This window comes from Ovis aries, chromosome 19, assembly GCF_016772045.2.
Source record: "Ovis aries strain OAR_USU_Benz2616 breed Rambouillet chromosome 19, ARS-UI_Ramb_v3.0, whole genome shotgun sequence".
NCBI classification, from domain to species: Eukaryota; Metazoa; Chordata; class Mammalia; order Artiodactyla; family Bovidae; genus Ovis; species Ovis aries.
The window spans coordinates 32,329,733-32,347,701 of record NC_056072.1 but is presented as its reverse complement, the minus strand read 5'-3'; the positions used below and the strand labels follow the sequence as shown (position 1 = coordinate 32,347,701).

The 17,969-nt window shown below is 40.9% G+C and overlaps 1 protein-coding gene across 12 annotated transcripts in view; it reads right to left on the bottom strand.

The window, feature by feature from the left end:
- The window catches only part of FRMD4B (FERM domain containing 4B), a 374,847-nt gene that overhangs the window by 121,162 nt on the left and 235,716 nt on the right, over positions 1-17,969 (bottom strand). For all 12 annotated transcript variants that reach the window (XM_042235971.2, XM_042235970.2, XM_060402228.1 and 9 more), the window contains one exon: positions 7,082-7,174. In XM_042235971.2, coding sequence (XP_042091905.1) covers positions 7,082-7,174 — 93 coding nt within the window. The remainder of the gene's footprint in view (positions 1-7,081; positions 7,175-17,969) is intronic.

Below are 17,969 nucleotides of genomic sequence, written 5' to 3'. Positions count from 1 at the left end.
GCTGTGACCAGTACAAAAAGGGAGGGAGTCATCTGCCCCAGGCAATGAGAAGTGCTGGGGTCCTACGGTGAATTCCACATCCTTGCTTCAAACTGCAAAATAGCCTGCCCCTGTCCATCATGAAGCAAGTAGGGACAAACTCTGTGAGAAGGAGACAGGAAGGAGAGGTTAATTGTTTTTAGGGAGGTGATGGCTGGGCGGAGTGAATGATGGAGAAATGATGAAATCTTCCACCCAGTGTAAAGTAAATGGGTCAGGGACTTCCCTGGTGGTCCAGTGGCTAAGACTCTGCACTCCAACGCACAGAACTTGCGTTCAATCCCTGGTCAGGGAACTAAATCCCACATGCCACAACTAAGATGCTGCATGCATAAACTAAGACCTGGTGCAGCCAAATAAATAAGTAAATTTTTTTTTTAATAACAAAACAAGAGTGAGTCAGACCCAAGCCAGACAGTTTCCAAATTTCCATATTCAATGACCATATATCACATTATAGAATTTTTAACCCCCTGAACAGGTGGTTGAGGCAGTCTTTGTTATTTTTATATCATAAAAATAGTTTACATTTAGTGAGGGTCTTCATGACTTGTTAACATCCTCCAACAACCCCCCTGTATTACTGTCAATTCCTATTACGTCTTCTAGATGAGGAACAAAGCCCATAGAGGCTGCCAAAGGCCACAAAGGTAATACACAGAAGAGTTAGGGTTAAAACTCAAAAGCAAGGTGAAAGCACTGGTTTTCAAGGGATGAGTGAGGTACATCTGGTTATGGTGAAGACTTTTTTGTTTTTGTTATTTTTTTTAACTGGTAACTGGAGGAGAATTGCCTTACAATGTTGTGTTAGTTTTTGCCGTACAAACACGTGAATCACCCATAAATATACATATAGCCCCAAAAGACTTTCTTTTTTTGAATTTTCCTGACTTAGAGAATGCTACTGGCCAGGGATGCTGGAAATATCCCATAGAACAGCTTGGCTCCCTATAATGAAGAACTACCTGGCCCCCAGGAATGTTAGCCAGAAACCCTAAGTTCATGGCCCAGCTCTGAACTTCTGTACCCTACAGCCTTTTCACCCCTCATACTACTACTGCTTTCCTCTGCCCTTTCGATGTCACACTGAGGACAGATTAGAGAGGAGACTGAGCAGAGTCCCACAAACGCTGTCTGATATGTGATCCAGGGAGCACACAGAAACGTAATCCTGTAAGAAAGTGGAATTGAGGTTCAGCCTGTGTTTTAAATGATTCTGTGCCTTTCTGCAACTCTCATATAAATAAGGATGGTGGATCCTCAAATACAGAGGCTGCTTACCAACTGCCTGCAAGTTCAAGTATGGGTTAGGCCAGGAGGTCACAGTCAATATTAAGGCAACCAACAGATGCTTTCCCCAGGTTCTGGGATAACGTTCGGATCGGTGTGCGGTGGTAGGCAAAGACGTCTGGCTGACTCACACATCTGCCTCAAATACCTCTGTTGGGCCCAAGGTAGAAGGAATCCTTTATTTCTCTGTGCTTTTTAATCACATTCCTCTGGAAAGAGATGAACTTTCCTGTCCTCTCCTTACTGTAAATCACCTACTCTTGACAGCTCTAAAATAACTCATTGCTATCCAGCCACAAACACTTCACTTTTCTTCCTTTTATTACACTTCACACTTGCATTTTTAAAAAATTGCTTAATGTGTTTATCGTAGGAATATATAAGTAGACAAGCAAAAAATCACTCCCATAATCACTCTCTGTTGTTCAGTCTCTAAGTTGTGTCTGACTCTTTGTGACCCCATGGGCTGCAGCATTCCAGGTTTCCCTGACCTTCACTATCTCCTGGAGTTTGCCCAAGTTCGTGTCCATTGAGTTGGTGATCCTATCCAACCATCTCATCCTCTGCTGCCCCCTTCTTCTTTAGTGCTCAATCTTCCCCAGCATCAGGGTCTTTTCCAATGAGTCGGCTCTTCCAATCAGGAGGCCTAAGTATTGGAGTTTCGGCTTCAGCATCAGTTCTTAGAATGAATTTTCAGGGTTGATTCCCTTGAGGAAATCACTCTACCCAGAGATTAATTACTGTTAACAGTTTAATTTTTTTCCTACTCACATCTTTTACTTAAGTGCAATCCTGTGGTCTGCTTTTATTCCCTAGAATATGTTGGGAGCATCTTTCTCTATCAATAAATCTTTCTTCACCAGGATCTTTACCTGTTGTGCTGTATTCCAAATGTTTGTCTTCCTTTAAAAAACAAGCATACAAACAACTGGAATGATGTGGATCCATGAGTTGTAGTCATGATGCTTCCTTGAGTTAAACTCTACATGTTCCAGAAACAGGCCAGGGTGATAAAAGACTTGAAAAAAGTCTTTCAAAGACTCTGCAGCAACTTTGACTGAAAGGTAGCAGTGTTTCTCCACATCTCCTACTAGAACTCTCTACACACAGCCAATTCTCAGCCCCAAGTGTCACACACAATACTTAACTGGTACCTCTGAGAAGTCACTTACAGTCCCTGAACCTCACAAAGATGGCTTGGAAAGAGAAGGAGAAAAAGAGGGGGAAGAAGAGCGGGAAGACCAGAAAGAAAAAAAAAAAAAAAAGAGCAAGAGGCAGTATGATAAATGTATAGCAGGGGGGGAAAGACCCAAGACCCTGGCTCTGCTGGAGCTGGGTGGTACCAGCCAGAGCCACCTCCTCCCCTGAGGCAATGGGAGCTTTTCCAATGAGGTCACGCGCAACCCCCTCCCTAACCTCCTCACTTCTGATTTTTAAATGCCTGCTTGCTCACTATCAAGCTTTTCAAATGCTTGCATCTGGGCTGCATTACCAAAGAGGCCTTTGTGTTTGTGGAAGATAATTTACAGCTGCAGATAACAACCCAGGGCTAGAGGAGTCCCTTGGCAGCCTGGGGGCGTTTGGACTCACAGGAAAACAGAGGATGGGTTAAATGAATTACAGTGCATACATAAATTATGCGGCGTCAATACACACATGTGTCACACCTAGAGTTAGCACCTACCACTGAGATTTTATAACTACAGCAAAGACAAATTTTAATTCTGAAATTCATCAAGGGAGAACTAAGTGCCTTCACTTGAAATGTTTTCTTCCCTCCATGCAGAAGCTGCATGTGTTTCTGAGCTGCTCCCTGCCTCCTGGGAGATATTAACCAGAAGAAAGTCTTTCCCTGTAAATCTGAAGGATGTAAGTGTTTAGCTCTTACAGTGAAACGATGAAACAGTGAAGCGATGTTGTTGCTTGGTCCCTAAGTTGTGTTTGACTCTTTACAATGTGCCAGGCTCCATGAGATTCTCCAGGCAAGAATACTGGAGTGGGTTGCCATTTCCTATTACTGCGCATCTTCCCAACCCAGGGATCGAACCCCCATCTCCCACACTGGGAGGCGGATTCTTTATCACTGAGCCACCTGGGAAGCCCAGTGAAAGGACACAGGTCAAATATGTGGCACAGTGACTGCCATAACGTTAATGCTACATTTTAACAGAGAGGAAACCTCTTCAGAGCAAAGCTTTATGGTATTTTTCTTTTTCATAAACACCATAATTTGAAAAATAAAAAGAGATACTTTCTTATACTTGCATATTATTCTGCAAAGTTATTTTGTATCCCCTGATCTCTTTTTAATTCACAACCAACTTGCCCAAGATCACACTATCTCCAGGACACAGTAACAAAATTTGGGCCAGGAAAGTGGAAGTTTTGGGGACTGGAGGGGTGACTCTTTAAAAAATTTCCTATAGTGATTCAGATATGTGGCCCTTCTCCTCCTGGGGAAGCTCTGAAATGCAATGTACCTTTTCATCGTAAGGCTTCTATTACAGTGATCATTTGTTCACTGTAAAAATGCCATCACTTATTGAACTTATCTTTACTGTTGGCATTTGGATACCTTTATTTTCACTTATGTGTTTTTGCTGCACTGCGAGATCTTAGTTCCCTGGTCAAGGATTGAACCTGGGCCCCAGCAGTGAAAGCACTGACGGAATTCCCCTACATTTGGATAGTCTTAATTGTTAGCAATGAAAAGAGCAGTTACGTATATCCATATAACACATTGCTTCTATGGGGATTCCTTCTTCTGTGTGCACTCAGCAAGTGTGTAGTTCAGTGTCCAGGAGCAAGCGACTCATACCTGCTGACGGGAAAGGCAGTGACCTTGAAATCAAGAGATCATGTGTATTTCTAGAGGCTTCTATGGTGACCATGTGTCCAAATACAATCAAATGCTCTTTGGTTCTATTCTTCAGTGACTCACATCTATTGTCACGTCAGGCAACCTGGGGTGGGTAGTGGCGATGTCTGTTAGGACATCGTATCATAAGTATCAGCAGCGGTCCTGTTTACTCAGAAGGCTAGAGACCCTCCGAGAGGCCAGTGACTTCACTGCGGTGGCTATCGTCCCATTTGAGAGACCCCCGAAAAACTGCATTCCACTCACTGACCTCGGTCAGTTCACTTATTTCCTTGGTGTATGCTTTTTGCTCTATCATTTCTTTAATTAAATTGAAGTAACAACAAGTCCTTAATTGGAATAATAACAAAGACTATTATGATCTCACTGCACAGTTGGCAAGAAGAATTAAGTGAATAATTAAAAACCTGATAAGGGCCTTTAAACATGTGAGTGGTTAAGCAAAAGTAAAGCTAAGTGATTATGGGACACTTGTGAGATAAAAGCTGAAACTCACAGTCAGCAGGCAACTTCTGACTCCCCAGAACCTGCTTTGGAAACACAGGGCTGCCTTATGAGTGACTGCTCAGAAGGGAAGACTGAACTTTCTCCCTTGGCATTTTCAGATAAAAAATAGATCAGAGAGTAGTGGTCAAAGAACTAGTGCTTGTTAAATTCTCCAAAGACATAAAGCTCTCATTGAGTAGTCAGTCTACAGAAACACTACATGTGTGCACAGAGATGGAAGTACAGGGATGTTAGCTGCAATGCACATTTTAATAAATCACTGGAAACAGCCTACAAGCTTAATAGGAGCCTGAACAGCTAAATTATGGATGTGTAAAGACGTAAATTAGACTTTTATATACCCAACGAAAGATCTGCTGAAGCTCCAATACTTTGGCCACCTGCTGAGAAGAGCTGACTCACTGGAAAAGACCCTGATGCTGGGAAAGATTGAAGGCAGGATGAGAAGGGGGCAACAGACGATGAGATGGTTGGATGGCATCACCGACTCAAGGACTTGAGTCTGAGCAAACTCTAGGAGATGGTGAAGGACAGAGGAGCCTGGTGTGCTGCAGTCCATGGGGTGACAAAGAGTTGGACATGACTTAGTGACTGAACAACAACAACAAAGGAAAAATATCCAGGTTAGGGTGGAAAAAAAAGTAAACCACCAAATAATTTATCAGCATTATTTTTCTCTAAGAAGGAGAGCGAATTGGGGAAAAAACAAGGGAGAGGCCTGGTGGAGAATAAGTCTTCTTTTTCACTCTATACTTTCAGGAAGTTTGAAATGTTTACAGTAATAATAAAATTCTTTATGAAAAAAGATACTGATTTATGTTGAGCCATTTCCCCTACACAATACAAGAGGAAAGTTTTTCTATGCTTGGACCCCTGCTTAATTACTAATGTATATATTTTTTCTTATTGCTGCTGGTCTGTGTTTGTTTTCGTCTCCATTTCCATGGACATAGCACTCAAATCACACTCCAGGAAACTCCTATTTTTTTTTTTTTTTTAGGATTTCTGTGCACTTTTTCATACCAGCTACATCCTGGACAAATCACTGTTATGCTACCTCCTTCCTGGGTTTTAAAAATGTGACTTCTGGTGGTAAGGAAAAAAAAAATCTAAACCAGATTTCAGAGTAAAAAGCAGAAAACAAATTGGGGGCTCTCAATATTTTATTTACTGAATAAGGAGCAGCCTCCATCCTCAATCACCATCAATACATATTAAAAAACAAACAAAAAGGTAAGACAATCAGGACACCTTATTATGACACTTTTGGATTGCATGGAGCATAAGGAGGTTAAAAAACAATGTTCGTGGAAACTGACATGATTTTATCAGGTAATCAGTCATTGTATAACCACCCTCCTCCCCAAAGAAAGACATGAAGCCTCCACCAACATGTCATAAAACATAGCATAGTCCAACATCCAAAAAATAACATAAGCTTAGAATACAGGTCCATTCTTCAGGTTGATCCAGCTTTATGAAAACACACTTAGATTTATGGGAAATCTTCTACCTTAGCTTATTTTATCGTATTTGGCTTCAGATCAAGAAAACAAATTTATTATGAAAATATATCAAATTCAGGATAGTGGCGAGGGGCTAGTACCTAAGAAGAGGTTCTCAGAAAAACTGGTAACATTTTATTTCTTAAGCTGGCTACAGGAACACGGGCATTACTCTTTATAACATTGTATTATCTTTAATGTGAAAAAATATTTCTATCATTGGCCAACTACAAGAAAATACTGATTTAATGGAATACATCCATGTCAGGAGAAAATAACTGAGGCCCATATGTATGGTTAAGTGATCTGCCCAAGCAGAGTTCAGAGAACAAATCAAGAATTCCTTCCCAGCAGTCGCTCTTCAGGAAATCAGAATGTAGATTTCTGCATTAAGGTAATTCTTTCCATGAGCAGTTGTTTGCATTTTATTGCCTATTCCAATTAAGGTGTGAAACTGTATAAAATTCAATTATTTCCACAGTCTCTAGAAAACATACGTACATAATATGTAAAATAGTGTTTGTATATTTCAAATTATAAAAATCTAGAAGTATGTTGAGTCAAAAGCAGGTTATATATTGAAGTATATAACATGTTTTTCAGCTTCACATAGATTCAAGAGCCTTTGAAAACTAAAGGAAGGTGAGCCTATCCTTCATCTTCAAAGGAAAACAGTTCTACACGTATCTATGGTAACTCGTTCCCCAGACTAAGACAGCAGAGAATCTCTTTCACATAATATTTTTTTTTGACAGGTCTCTTCTTTTTTTAAACTCTTTATCTCTGATCACCAAGAATTTTTTTTTCTCTTAAAAAAAAAAAAAGACCCCAGGGGATGGTGGACGTGTCTCTGAATACATACCTCACAGAGAAGCACAAGATGGTTGGGCCTGGTTTCTTGGGTAAATCGTGGTCAAGGACTCGGTGGTCTAGCTGAAGCCAGTTCTGCTGACCCCTGTAAGAGTAAAACAAGGAAAAAGGATTACACGGAAAGCCAGAGCAAGTTTCAGGAAGCACTGTGTTGGCAGAGCGGTGGGGTAACAGTTACACTCACATGTGGATGGCAGGAGTGTAACCTGTTACCACCAGTAATGGGGTCAACGGAGCAATTTCTATCAAGATTATAAAAGCACCTGCCTCTGGACCAGCATTTTCATTTCTGGGAGTTAATCCAGATAAAATCACACATGTGGAAAATGGGCCATGTATAAAGCTACTCACTGCAGCACTGTTTGTAGCAGCAAAAAGGCTCAAAACAACCTACGCATCCAACAGGATATTGTTTTAAAAAAATGAATGTAAACAGCAATGAAATACTATGCAGCCACACAAAAGATCGGAAGTATCTTTACTAACTTATTGTGAATGATTTTTAAAATACACTGTTAAGTGAAAATGAAAGATGTATAATGAGTATAATATATTGCCATTATTTTAACTAAAAAAAGAATACCTAGACATACCTGTATTTATATTATAGAAATAACTCTGAGAGTGCATCATAAAATGAACACGAAACTGAAAACACAGGTTGCCTTTGAGGTAAAAACTAAGTTTTTATTAACTACAAAATCTGAAATATTTTAGATAATCAAGAAGGGAAAAACTTTTGTTTTAATGAAAAAGGACAAACACAGATAACAATACTACAGCTTTTATTTAAGAAATATGGAGTTGAAACACTAGTATATCCTCAAGTGTAAAGTCAAGTGGGCCTTAGGAAGCATTACTCTGAACAAAGCTAGTGGAAGTGACGGAATTTCAGCTGAGCTATTAAAACCCTAAAAGATGATGCTGTTAAAGTGCTGCACTCAATACGCCAGCAAACGTGGAAAACTCGGTAATGGCCACAGGACTAGAAAAAATGAGTTTTCATTCCAATTCCAAAGAAGGACAGTGCCAAAGAATGTTCAAACCACCATATAATCACGCTCATCTCACATGCTAACAAGGTAATGCTCAAAATCCTTCAAGCTAGGCATCAACAGTACGTGAACTGAGAACTTCCAGATGTACAAGCTAGATTTAGAAAAGGCAGAGGAACCAGAGATCAAATTGTCAACATCCCCTGGATCATAGGAAAAAGCAAGAGAATTTTAGAAAAGCATCTACTTCTGCTTCATTGACTATGCTAAAGCCTTGAAAGTCTTTGACTGTGTGGATCACAACAGACTGTGGAAAATTCTTAGGTGGGAATACAAGACCACTTTACCTGTTTAATGAGAAACCAGTATGCAGGACAAGAAGCAACAGTTAGAACTGGACATGGTACAACAGACTGGTTCCAAACTGAGAAAGGAATATGACAAGGCTGTATATTTTTATCCTGTTTATTTAATTTATATGATGAGTACATGATGTGAAATGCCTGGGCTGTATGAAGCTGGAATCAAGATTGTTGGGAGAAAAATAAACAACCTCAGATATGCAGATGACACCACCCTAATGGCAGAAAGTGAAGAGGAAATAAAGACCCTCTTGATGAAGGTGAACGTGAAAGATGAGAGTGAAAAAGCTGGCTTACAACTCAGCACTCAAAAAAGCTAAGATCATGGCATCCAGTACCATCACTGCACGGCAAATAGAGGAGAAAAAATGGAAATAATGGCAGATTTTATTTTCTTGGGCTCCAAAATCACTGAGGATGGTGATTGTAGGCATGGAATAAAAAGACGTGTTTTCCTTAGGAGAAAAGCTGTGAGAAATCTAGACAGCATTAAAAAGCACACATATCACTTTGCCAACAAAGATCTGTTTGATCAAAGCTATGATTTCTCCACTAGTCGTGTATGGATGTGAGAACTGCACCATAAGGAAAGCTGAGTGCTGAAGAGTCGGTGCTTTCCAACCGTGGTGCTGAAGAAGACTCTTGAGGGTCCCTTGGATTGCAAGGAAATCAAACCAGTCAATCCTAAAGGAAATCAACCCAGAATATTCATTGGAAGGACTGATGCTGAAACTCCAGTACTTTGGCCACCTGATGCAAAGAGGCGATTCACTGGAAAACTTTGATGCTGGGAGAGATTGAGGGCAGGAGGAGAAGGGGGAGACAGAGGATGCAATGGTTGGATGGCATTACAGACTCAATGGAGATGAATCTGAACAAACTCCAGGAGACAGTGAAGGACAGGGAAGCCTGGCTTGCTGCAGTCCATGGGGTCGCAAACAGAGGTGGACATGACTTAGTGACTGAACAACAAGACTAGTATATACAGAATAGGTAACTAATAAGAACCTAGTGAATAGCAGAAGGAACTCTATTCAATACTCTGTAATGACCTATATGGGAAGAGAATCTAAAAATGAGTAGATATATATGTTTGTAATATTGACTCACTTTGTTTACAGCGGGAAACTAAAATAACATTGTAAATCACCTAAACATCAAAAAAATTAATTAAAAAAATTAAAATATAGGGTCAAATACTCTCTGGGAGCTGTTTTTGGGTATACATTATGGACTTCCTACTATTTAACCATGTATCTAAAGATTCATTCAAGGGCTTCACTAAATTCATTGGCATAAACATTCTCCTGAAATTGTGACCTGAGGGATGGAAGACACTGTGGCTGGAGATTGTTTACATGACTTTCCCACTAGTTGATCCATTTAAGATTGCAAATTCCCAGAGGGCAGAGACTTCATTTGTTTGCTTAGGCAAAACTTCATGCTGATAGTGGTGTATGTTGTGTCAAATTATAACAAAACTGATAATGATTCAGGAGATATTTTCCAATCTATTTTGGTCTTTGAATAAATAATGTCTTTTTAAAAATCAGAAAATTCTAAGCTATATTTATTATAAGTATTTAGGAAATGGAGGTAATAATAATAATAATGACGATAATAATAGCAGCTAATTTTTATTGAGCAAGTACTTAGTGACAACCAACTTGGTACTTTTAGAAAATATTAATACTATATTTTACAGTAAGTCTGCAAAGAAAATTATCAGAACTAGGATATGAACCCAGACTTTGAATACAGGAGAAAGTGAGATTAGGGGAGTGAATCGGCTTTCCTAACTTTCGGCTTGATCTTGTCACTTACTATGTTTTTTTATTATTATTATTTATTTTATCACAAGTTTTAATACTGGGTAAAAAGTGTGTCTTTATTTTTGGTATTACTAGATGAGGCTTCTGATAACTGTCTCTAGTTTTCCTTCAAGGAATATTATTAAGATAAATAAGCTGATAGAAATGACATAAGGGAAGATTCATAGAATTACTGCTTTTGTGGGTAAAAAATATATAAGGACTGAGGTGTGTGTGTGTGTGTTAATCACTACAGTCATGTCCAGCTCTTTTTCAACCACATGGACTGTATAGCCTGCCAGGTTCCTTTGTCCATGGGACTCTCTAGGGAAGAATATTGGAGTGGGTTGCCATTTCCTTCTCCCAGGGATCTTCTGAACCCAGGGATCAACCCTGGTCTACCTGCATTGTAGGAGGATTCTTCACCATTGAGCCACTTGGGAAGCCCCACGATTCAGGTTAACATGCTACTTTCTAGTCTCTGAGACTAAAATGAGATCAAAAAGCACTTTATCTTTATAACCTGCTTTTCTCAAATTTTTCCATCAGCAAATGGGACAGATCTAATCAATACCTCAAAAAGACAGCTGAATCTACACATTTCATCTCTATTACCTGTGATAGACCACTTTGAAACTACAATCACAGAAAACTAACCAATCTGATGACATGAACCACAGTCAATGAAACTATGAGCCGTGCCATGTAGGGCCACCCAAGATGGACCGGTCATGGTGGAGAGTTCTGACAAAATGTGGTCCACTGGAGAAGGGAATGGCAAACCACTTCAGTATTCTTGCCTGAGAACCCCATGAACAGTATGAAAAGGCAAAAGATAGGACACTGAAAGATGATCTCCCCAGGTCAGTAGGTGCCCAATATGCTACTGGAGATTAGTGGAGAAATAACTCTAGAAAGAATGAAGAGACAGAGCCAAAGCAAAAACAACACCCAGTTGTGGATGTGACTGGTGATGGAAGTAAAGTCTGATGTGATAAAGAGCAATACTGCATAGGAACCTGGAATGTCAGGTCCATGAATCAAGGCAAATTGGAAGTGGTCAAACAGGAGATGGCAGAGTGAACATCAACATTTTAGGAATCAACAAACTAAAATGGACTGGAATGGGTGAATTTAACTCAGATGACTATTATATTTACTACTGTGGCAAGAGTCCCTTAGAAGAAATGCAGTAGCTATTATAGTCAACAAAAGAGTCTGAAATGCAGTACTTGGATGCACCTCTCAAAAATGACAGAATGATCTCTGTTCGTTTCCAAGGCAAACCATTCAATATCACCGTAAACTAAGTCTATGCCCCGACCAGTAATGCTGAAGAAGCTGAAGTTGAACAGTTCTATGAAAACCTACAAGACCTTCTAGAACTAACACCCAAAAAAGATGTCCTTTTCATTATAGGGGACTGGATTGCAGAAGTAAGAAGTCAAGAAATACCTGGAGTAACAGGCAAATTTGGCCTTGGAGTACAGAATGAAGCAAGGCAAAGGCGAACAGAGTTTTGCCAAGAGAACGCACAGGTCATAGCAAACAGCCTCTTCCAGCAACACAAGAGAAGGCTCTACACATGGACATCACCAGATGGTCAACACTGAAATCAGATTGATTATATTCTTTGCAGCCAAAGATGGAGAAGCTCTATACAGTCAGCAACAACAAGACCGGGAGCTGACTGTCGCTCAGATCATGAACTCCTTATTGCCCAATTCAGACTTATATTGAAGAAAGTAGGGAAAACCACTAGACCATTCAGCTATGACCTAAATCAAATCCCTTATGATTATACAGTGGAACTAAGAAATAGATTCAAGGGATTAGATCTGATAGAGTATCTGAAAAACTATGGACAGAGGTTTCTGACATTGTACAGGAGGCAGGGATCAAGACCATCCCCAAGAAAAAGAAACGCAAAAAGGCAAAATGGTTATGTGAGGAGGTCTTACAAATAGCTGAGAAAAGAAGAGAAGCGAAAGGCAAAGGAGAAAAGGAAAGATAAACCCATTTGAATGCAGAGTTCCAAAAAATAGCATGGAGATAAGAAAGGCTTCCTCAGTGATTAATGCAAAGAAATAGAGCAAAACAATAGAATGGGAAAGACTAGAGATCTCTTCAAGAAAATGAGAGATACCAAGGCAACATTTCATGCAAAGATGAGCACAATAAAGGACAGAAATGGTATGGACCTAACAGAAGCAGAAGATATTAAGAAGAGGTGGCAAGAATACACAGAAGAACTGTACAAAAAAGATCTTCACGACCCAGATAATCATGATGGTGTGATCACTCACCTAGAGCCAGACATCCTAGAATGCGAAGTCAAGTGGGCCTTAGGAAGCATCACTACAAACAAAGCTAGTGGAGGTCATGGAATTTCAAATGAGCTATGTCAAATCCTAAAAGATGATGCTGTGAAAGTGCTGCACTCAGCATGTCAGCAAATATGGAAAACTCAGCAGTGGCCACAGGTCTGGAAAAGATCAGTTTTCACTCCAATCCCAAAGAAAGGCAATGCCAAAGAATGCTCAAACTACCGCACTACTGCACTCATCTCACACGTTAGCAATGTAATGCTCAAAATTCTCCAAGCCAAGCTTCAACAGTATGTGAACTGTGAACTTTCAGATGTTCAAGCTGGATTTAGAAAAGGCAGAGGAACCAGTGATCGAATTGCCAACATCTGTTGGATAATTGAAAAATCCCAGAGACTTTAAGAAAAACATCTACTTCTGCTTTATTGACTATGCCAAAGCCTTTGACTGTGTGGATCACAACAAACTGTGGAAAATTCTGAGATGGGAATACCAAACCACCTGACCTGCCTCTTGAGAAATCTGTATGCAGGTCAGGAAGCAATAGTTAGAACTGGACATGGAACAATAGACTGGTTCCAAATCAAGAAAGGAGTATGTCAAGGCTGTATACTGTCACCCTGCTTATTTAACTTATATGCAGAGTGAAAGTGAAGTGAAGTCTCTCATTCGTGTCCAACTCTTTGCGATCCCGTGGACTGTAGCCTGTCAGGCTCCTCTGTCCATGGGATTCTCCACACAAGAATACTGGAATGGGTTGCCATTTCCTTCTCCAGGGGATCTTCCCAACCCAGGGATCGAACCTGGGTCTCCTGCATTGCAGGCAGATGCTTTATCCTCTGAGCCACCAGGGAAACCATCATGAGAAATGCTGGGCTGGGTGAAGCACAAGCTGGAATCAAGATTGCTGGGAGAAATATCAATAACCTCAGATATGCAGATGATACCACCCCTATGGCAGAAATCAATGAAGAACTAAAGAGCCTCTTGATGAAAGTGCAAGAGGAGAGTGAAAAAGTTGGCTTAAAAATCAACATTCAGACCCCGCTGACTCCCTTTGCTTCGCAGACCCCCCTCGCTCCCCTGCTTACCCGACCCCACTGACTCCCTTTGCTTCGCAGACCCCTGTCGCTCCCCTGCTTAACCGCCCCGGGAGTTCTGCCCGAGAGCGACCACCCAATAAAAGGCCCTGAACAACGGTCAAAAAAAAAAAAAAAAAAATCAACATTCAGAAAACTAAGATCTTGGCATCTGGTCCTATCACTTCATGGCAAATAGATGAGGAAATAATGGAAACAATGACAGACTTTATTTTTGGGGTCTCCAAAATCACTATAGATGGTGACTGCAGCCATGATATTAAAAGACGCTTGCTCCTTGGAAGAAAAGTTATGACCAATCTAGACAGCATATTAAAAAGGAGAGACATTGCTTTGCCAACAAAGGTCTGTCTAGTCAAAGGTATGGTTTTTCCAGTAGTCATGTATGGATGTGAGAGTTGGACTATAAGAAAGCTGAGCACCAAAGAATTGATGCTTTTGAAGTGTGGTGTTGGAGAAGACTCTTGAGAGTCCCCTGGACTGCAAGGAGATCCAACCAGTCCATCCTAAAGGAAATCAGTCCTGAATGTTCATCGGAAGGACTGATGCTGAAGCTGAAACTCCAGTATTTTGGCCACCTGATGCAAAGAACTGACTCATTTGAAAAGCATCCCCTGATGCTGGGAAAGGTTGAAGGCGGGAGGAGAAGGGGACAACAGAGGTTGGATGAGATGGCAGGATGGCTTCACCGACTCAATGGACATGAGTTTGAGTATACTTTGGGAGTTGGCGATGGACAGGGAGGCCTGGCATACTGCAGTCCACGGGATTGCAAAGAGTCAGACATGACTGAGCGACTGACCTGAACTGAACTGAGACCACTTTGAACCATCTGTCCTTTTAGGCTAGAATTTTACCAGTCAAAGGCCCATCATCTCTGGCCTACTGGATGGAACGGAGATCAAAAATCACAGTTGTGTTGTGAAACCTATTTATTATTTTATAATAAACAAAGCTCATCCAGCAAATCCTTTCAAACAAGGGAAGGAAGAAAAGTTAAGTGGGTTGAAAGGGATGGGAACCATTATGGGGAACAGAGCGCTGCCTTAGGAGGGTCGTGACTGCCCTCTAGGGGTAAAAAACTCACTCTGCACACAGAACACCAGAAGGAACTCAGCCTGAGCTCAGGAACTCTAACCCTCCCTTTAACAGGATCATGAATTTTTGTCGGTCACCGTCACTACTTTAATTATGTAAGCTCACAACTCCATTTTTCCATTTCTCTTCCTGGCCCGTGGAGTAGGATAGAGACAGTGGCTAGTTTCATTGACAAAATGTCCCCTCGGCTGTGCCTAACTCCATTTGGAGAAGTTCACCGGAGGCAAAGAGCTGATGTGGCATGTAGGCTGGAAAATGCAATTCATTCAGCATCCTGGGAGGGATCCGACTCAGTGGTTTTATGAGGGCGGGGGGGAGGGCAGTGCTGAAAGAAAATACTTTCCAAAAATATTTACCAGACAAAGAAAAAGAACTAGGCCTGTGACCAAGACATTCCAAGGAGACACCCTTCAACAGAAGCAATTTTCCAGACTTGTTCCCCAGAAAGGTAGAAATGGCCAATTCCCCCTCCACGCTCCAAAAGCCGAGCTCATACTTCTTCTAAAAATAAACACAGCTAGAGTCAGAAGACACCTTCCAAACTGATCATAATTCAAAAACAGACTCTGTTGTCACTTGCAGGGGAGTATGCAAAGGGCATTTTGGAGCCAGGCTTCTTGGAAAGGCTATAACCAGTGACCTCTTTCACCAAAGGCGATAGATAGAGGAGGCACTTAAGTGAGACATTTTCTTTTTCCAACAGAGTATTTAAAAAGAGATCATCCCAAGGCACATGAGGTGGAAGGTGGCCCAAGTCGGCAAAGGAAGTCATTCGTATTACATACGCCTCTCTGAAGAGCAGGTCCTAGCCTGAACGCTTGATTTATGCCCCCTCTGGTTATGCTCACCTGAGCTTGGAGCATTCCCCAAAGCCTGCCATGCCTGCCAGCCCTTTTTTCCAGCCTACCACGAACCTCGCAGCCTGGGACATTTGCAAGAGCACAGTCATCAATCATGTCAGTTCCCTGCAAAACAATCTTCAGTGGCCCCAGCGTGTCTTCTCCATCTACGTGACTCTCAGGGCTCACCTTTGAGTTAGCCCTTCTTATACCTTAATCCACACTCAGGCCCGTTTCTTCCCCACTGGGCCATGACTATGTCCATGTACTGACCCTCAAAATGTCTCTTCCCTGGAGCCCTGTCTCCTCTGCCCTCTACTGAAGGTCTTTTTGTCTTCGCTCCTGTGTGGGCTCCCACCCAAGCCCTCGTGTAGCCACCTTCAGAGCACACCTGCCTGCCATGACTATAAACAACAGGATGACAGCTTCCTTTCATTGTGTGCCTAGGCTCTAATATAATCAATACTTTGGCCCTACTATGGGGCCTTTCAGGCCGGGTTCGATTCCTGGGTCGGGAAGATACCCTGCAGGAGGGCACGGCACCCGATTCCAGTATTGTTGCCTAGAGAATCCCACGGACAGAGGAGCATGGCGGGCTACTGTCCATAGGGTTGCAAAGAGCCAGACATGACTTAGCATGCATGCACGCACATGATCCTATTATATGTACCCTATAAAGTACTTGTTATTTTGGTGCTATTATTATGTCCACTGTACAGATGAGAAAAGATGAGTGTCAGAGATTTTCAGTCTAAGATACCAAGCTTCTCTGACATCCACCTCCACCTCCCTCTCCACCTTATCTTGTACCACTTTGCCTCTTACTATTCAAGTCAAACTGGCTTTTTCTTTCTCAAAAATAAAAAAAATTTAAAACCCTCAAAATTAAAAAAAAAAAGTCAATCTTATTCTCACCTGAGAGTTTTTCCACTGGCTTTAGTTGGGAATGGCCTCCCTGACTTTTGCAGAATTGGTTCTTGTTTTTTATTATACGTCACCTTTCAGAAGCCATCTTGACTCACTCTCAAACTGATTTCCCTTACCCTCTAGTTTTTCTTGATCCAGGCCTCCTGTTTCACATTCTTCAAAGCACTTGTCATTTCTGGTCTTTTCTCATTTATCTGTTATTTACTTGTTCTGCGGGACCATATATCAGTGCAACATAAACGCCATGAGAGCAAGAATCATGTCTGTGATGTTCACGGCTGAATCCCTGGGAGCTAGAACAATGTCTGGCATTCACTGGCACTCAAGAAATACCTGTTAAATGGATACATTACTCTAATACTCATGATTTTAGCCTCTACTTTATGTGATCTCTCCATAAATTATAGCGTTTGTGTACTTATGGTTTTTATCATATAACTCAGCCATCATGTATTTATGGTTTTAAGTCTTACATTGCTTGGTATGATTCCATTACATACAAACTCAGCCTGTATGTATATATTTAATTGCTGATCCACATGAGCTGGTCTTGTCTTTCCAGCTAGAGCCTGTGCTCACTGGATATCTGTATTTGCTAATTCATCCAGCAGAGGACTGATCAGAAAAGGTCTCAGACTGTAATTGAGTGAACAGATAATTTTCTGATTCAGATGAGGTGGGCCATATGAAGCATACGTTTCCCCTTTGTTGAACTCTATTCAGGAAACATCCTGAGTCAGAAATCAAAGTTTTAAGGTTTTTCTTCTCCATCTTCTGACAACTCATCTGTCTGGTTTTTGTCCTGCCCAAGTCCTGAGCCCATTGGCATTTTCAAGAGGTCCAGGCTGCATATAATCAGTGTTAAAAACAAATTAACCCCTTCTTGAGATTATTTTCTGCCTGGTTAACCTGAAGAACAGAAAAGCATTTAAACTGGGAGAGTTATGCAAAGAATGCTGGCTGGTTGGCCAATATATTTTGTGTCTGTAACACGTTTTCTTAAATTTTAATATTTGAAGAGTTCTCTGGAAATTATTCCATAAAGAGGAAGAATTCTTTGGATGCATCAAGCTGCTTGTAATGTAGACAAATCAGGCTGCCATAAAGCACACACATACCCACACAGAAAAGAGCCTGTAAGACTAAACACATTTGCTTACATCAAGTTTTAAATTCCTATGAATTCATTTTTATACAGCTGTCTCATTTCAGAGAGGATTTCAGTTGTTGATAAATATATACACCATCCAAGTTTGCATGAAAAAAATGTAAGTAAAAGAAAAATATGATAGTAAGAAGGTAGCATAAAATAGACCTAAGTTCAAAAGTTCATCCCGCATTAAAGTATATACATATTTGTTGGGTGTGCCACAAAATTGCCTTTAAAGTTTCTTGCCATGAAGTCCAAACATTCATTCAGT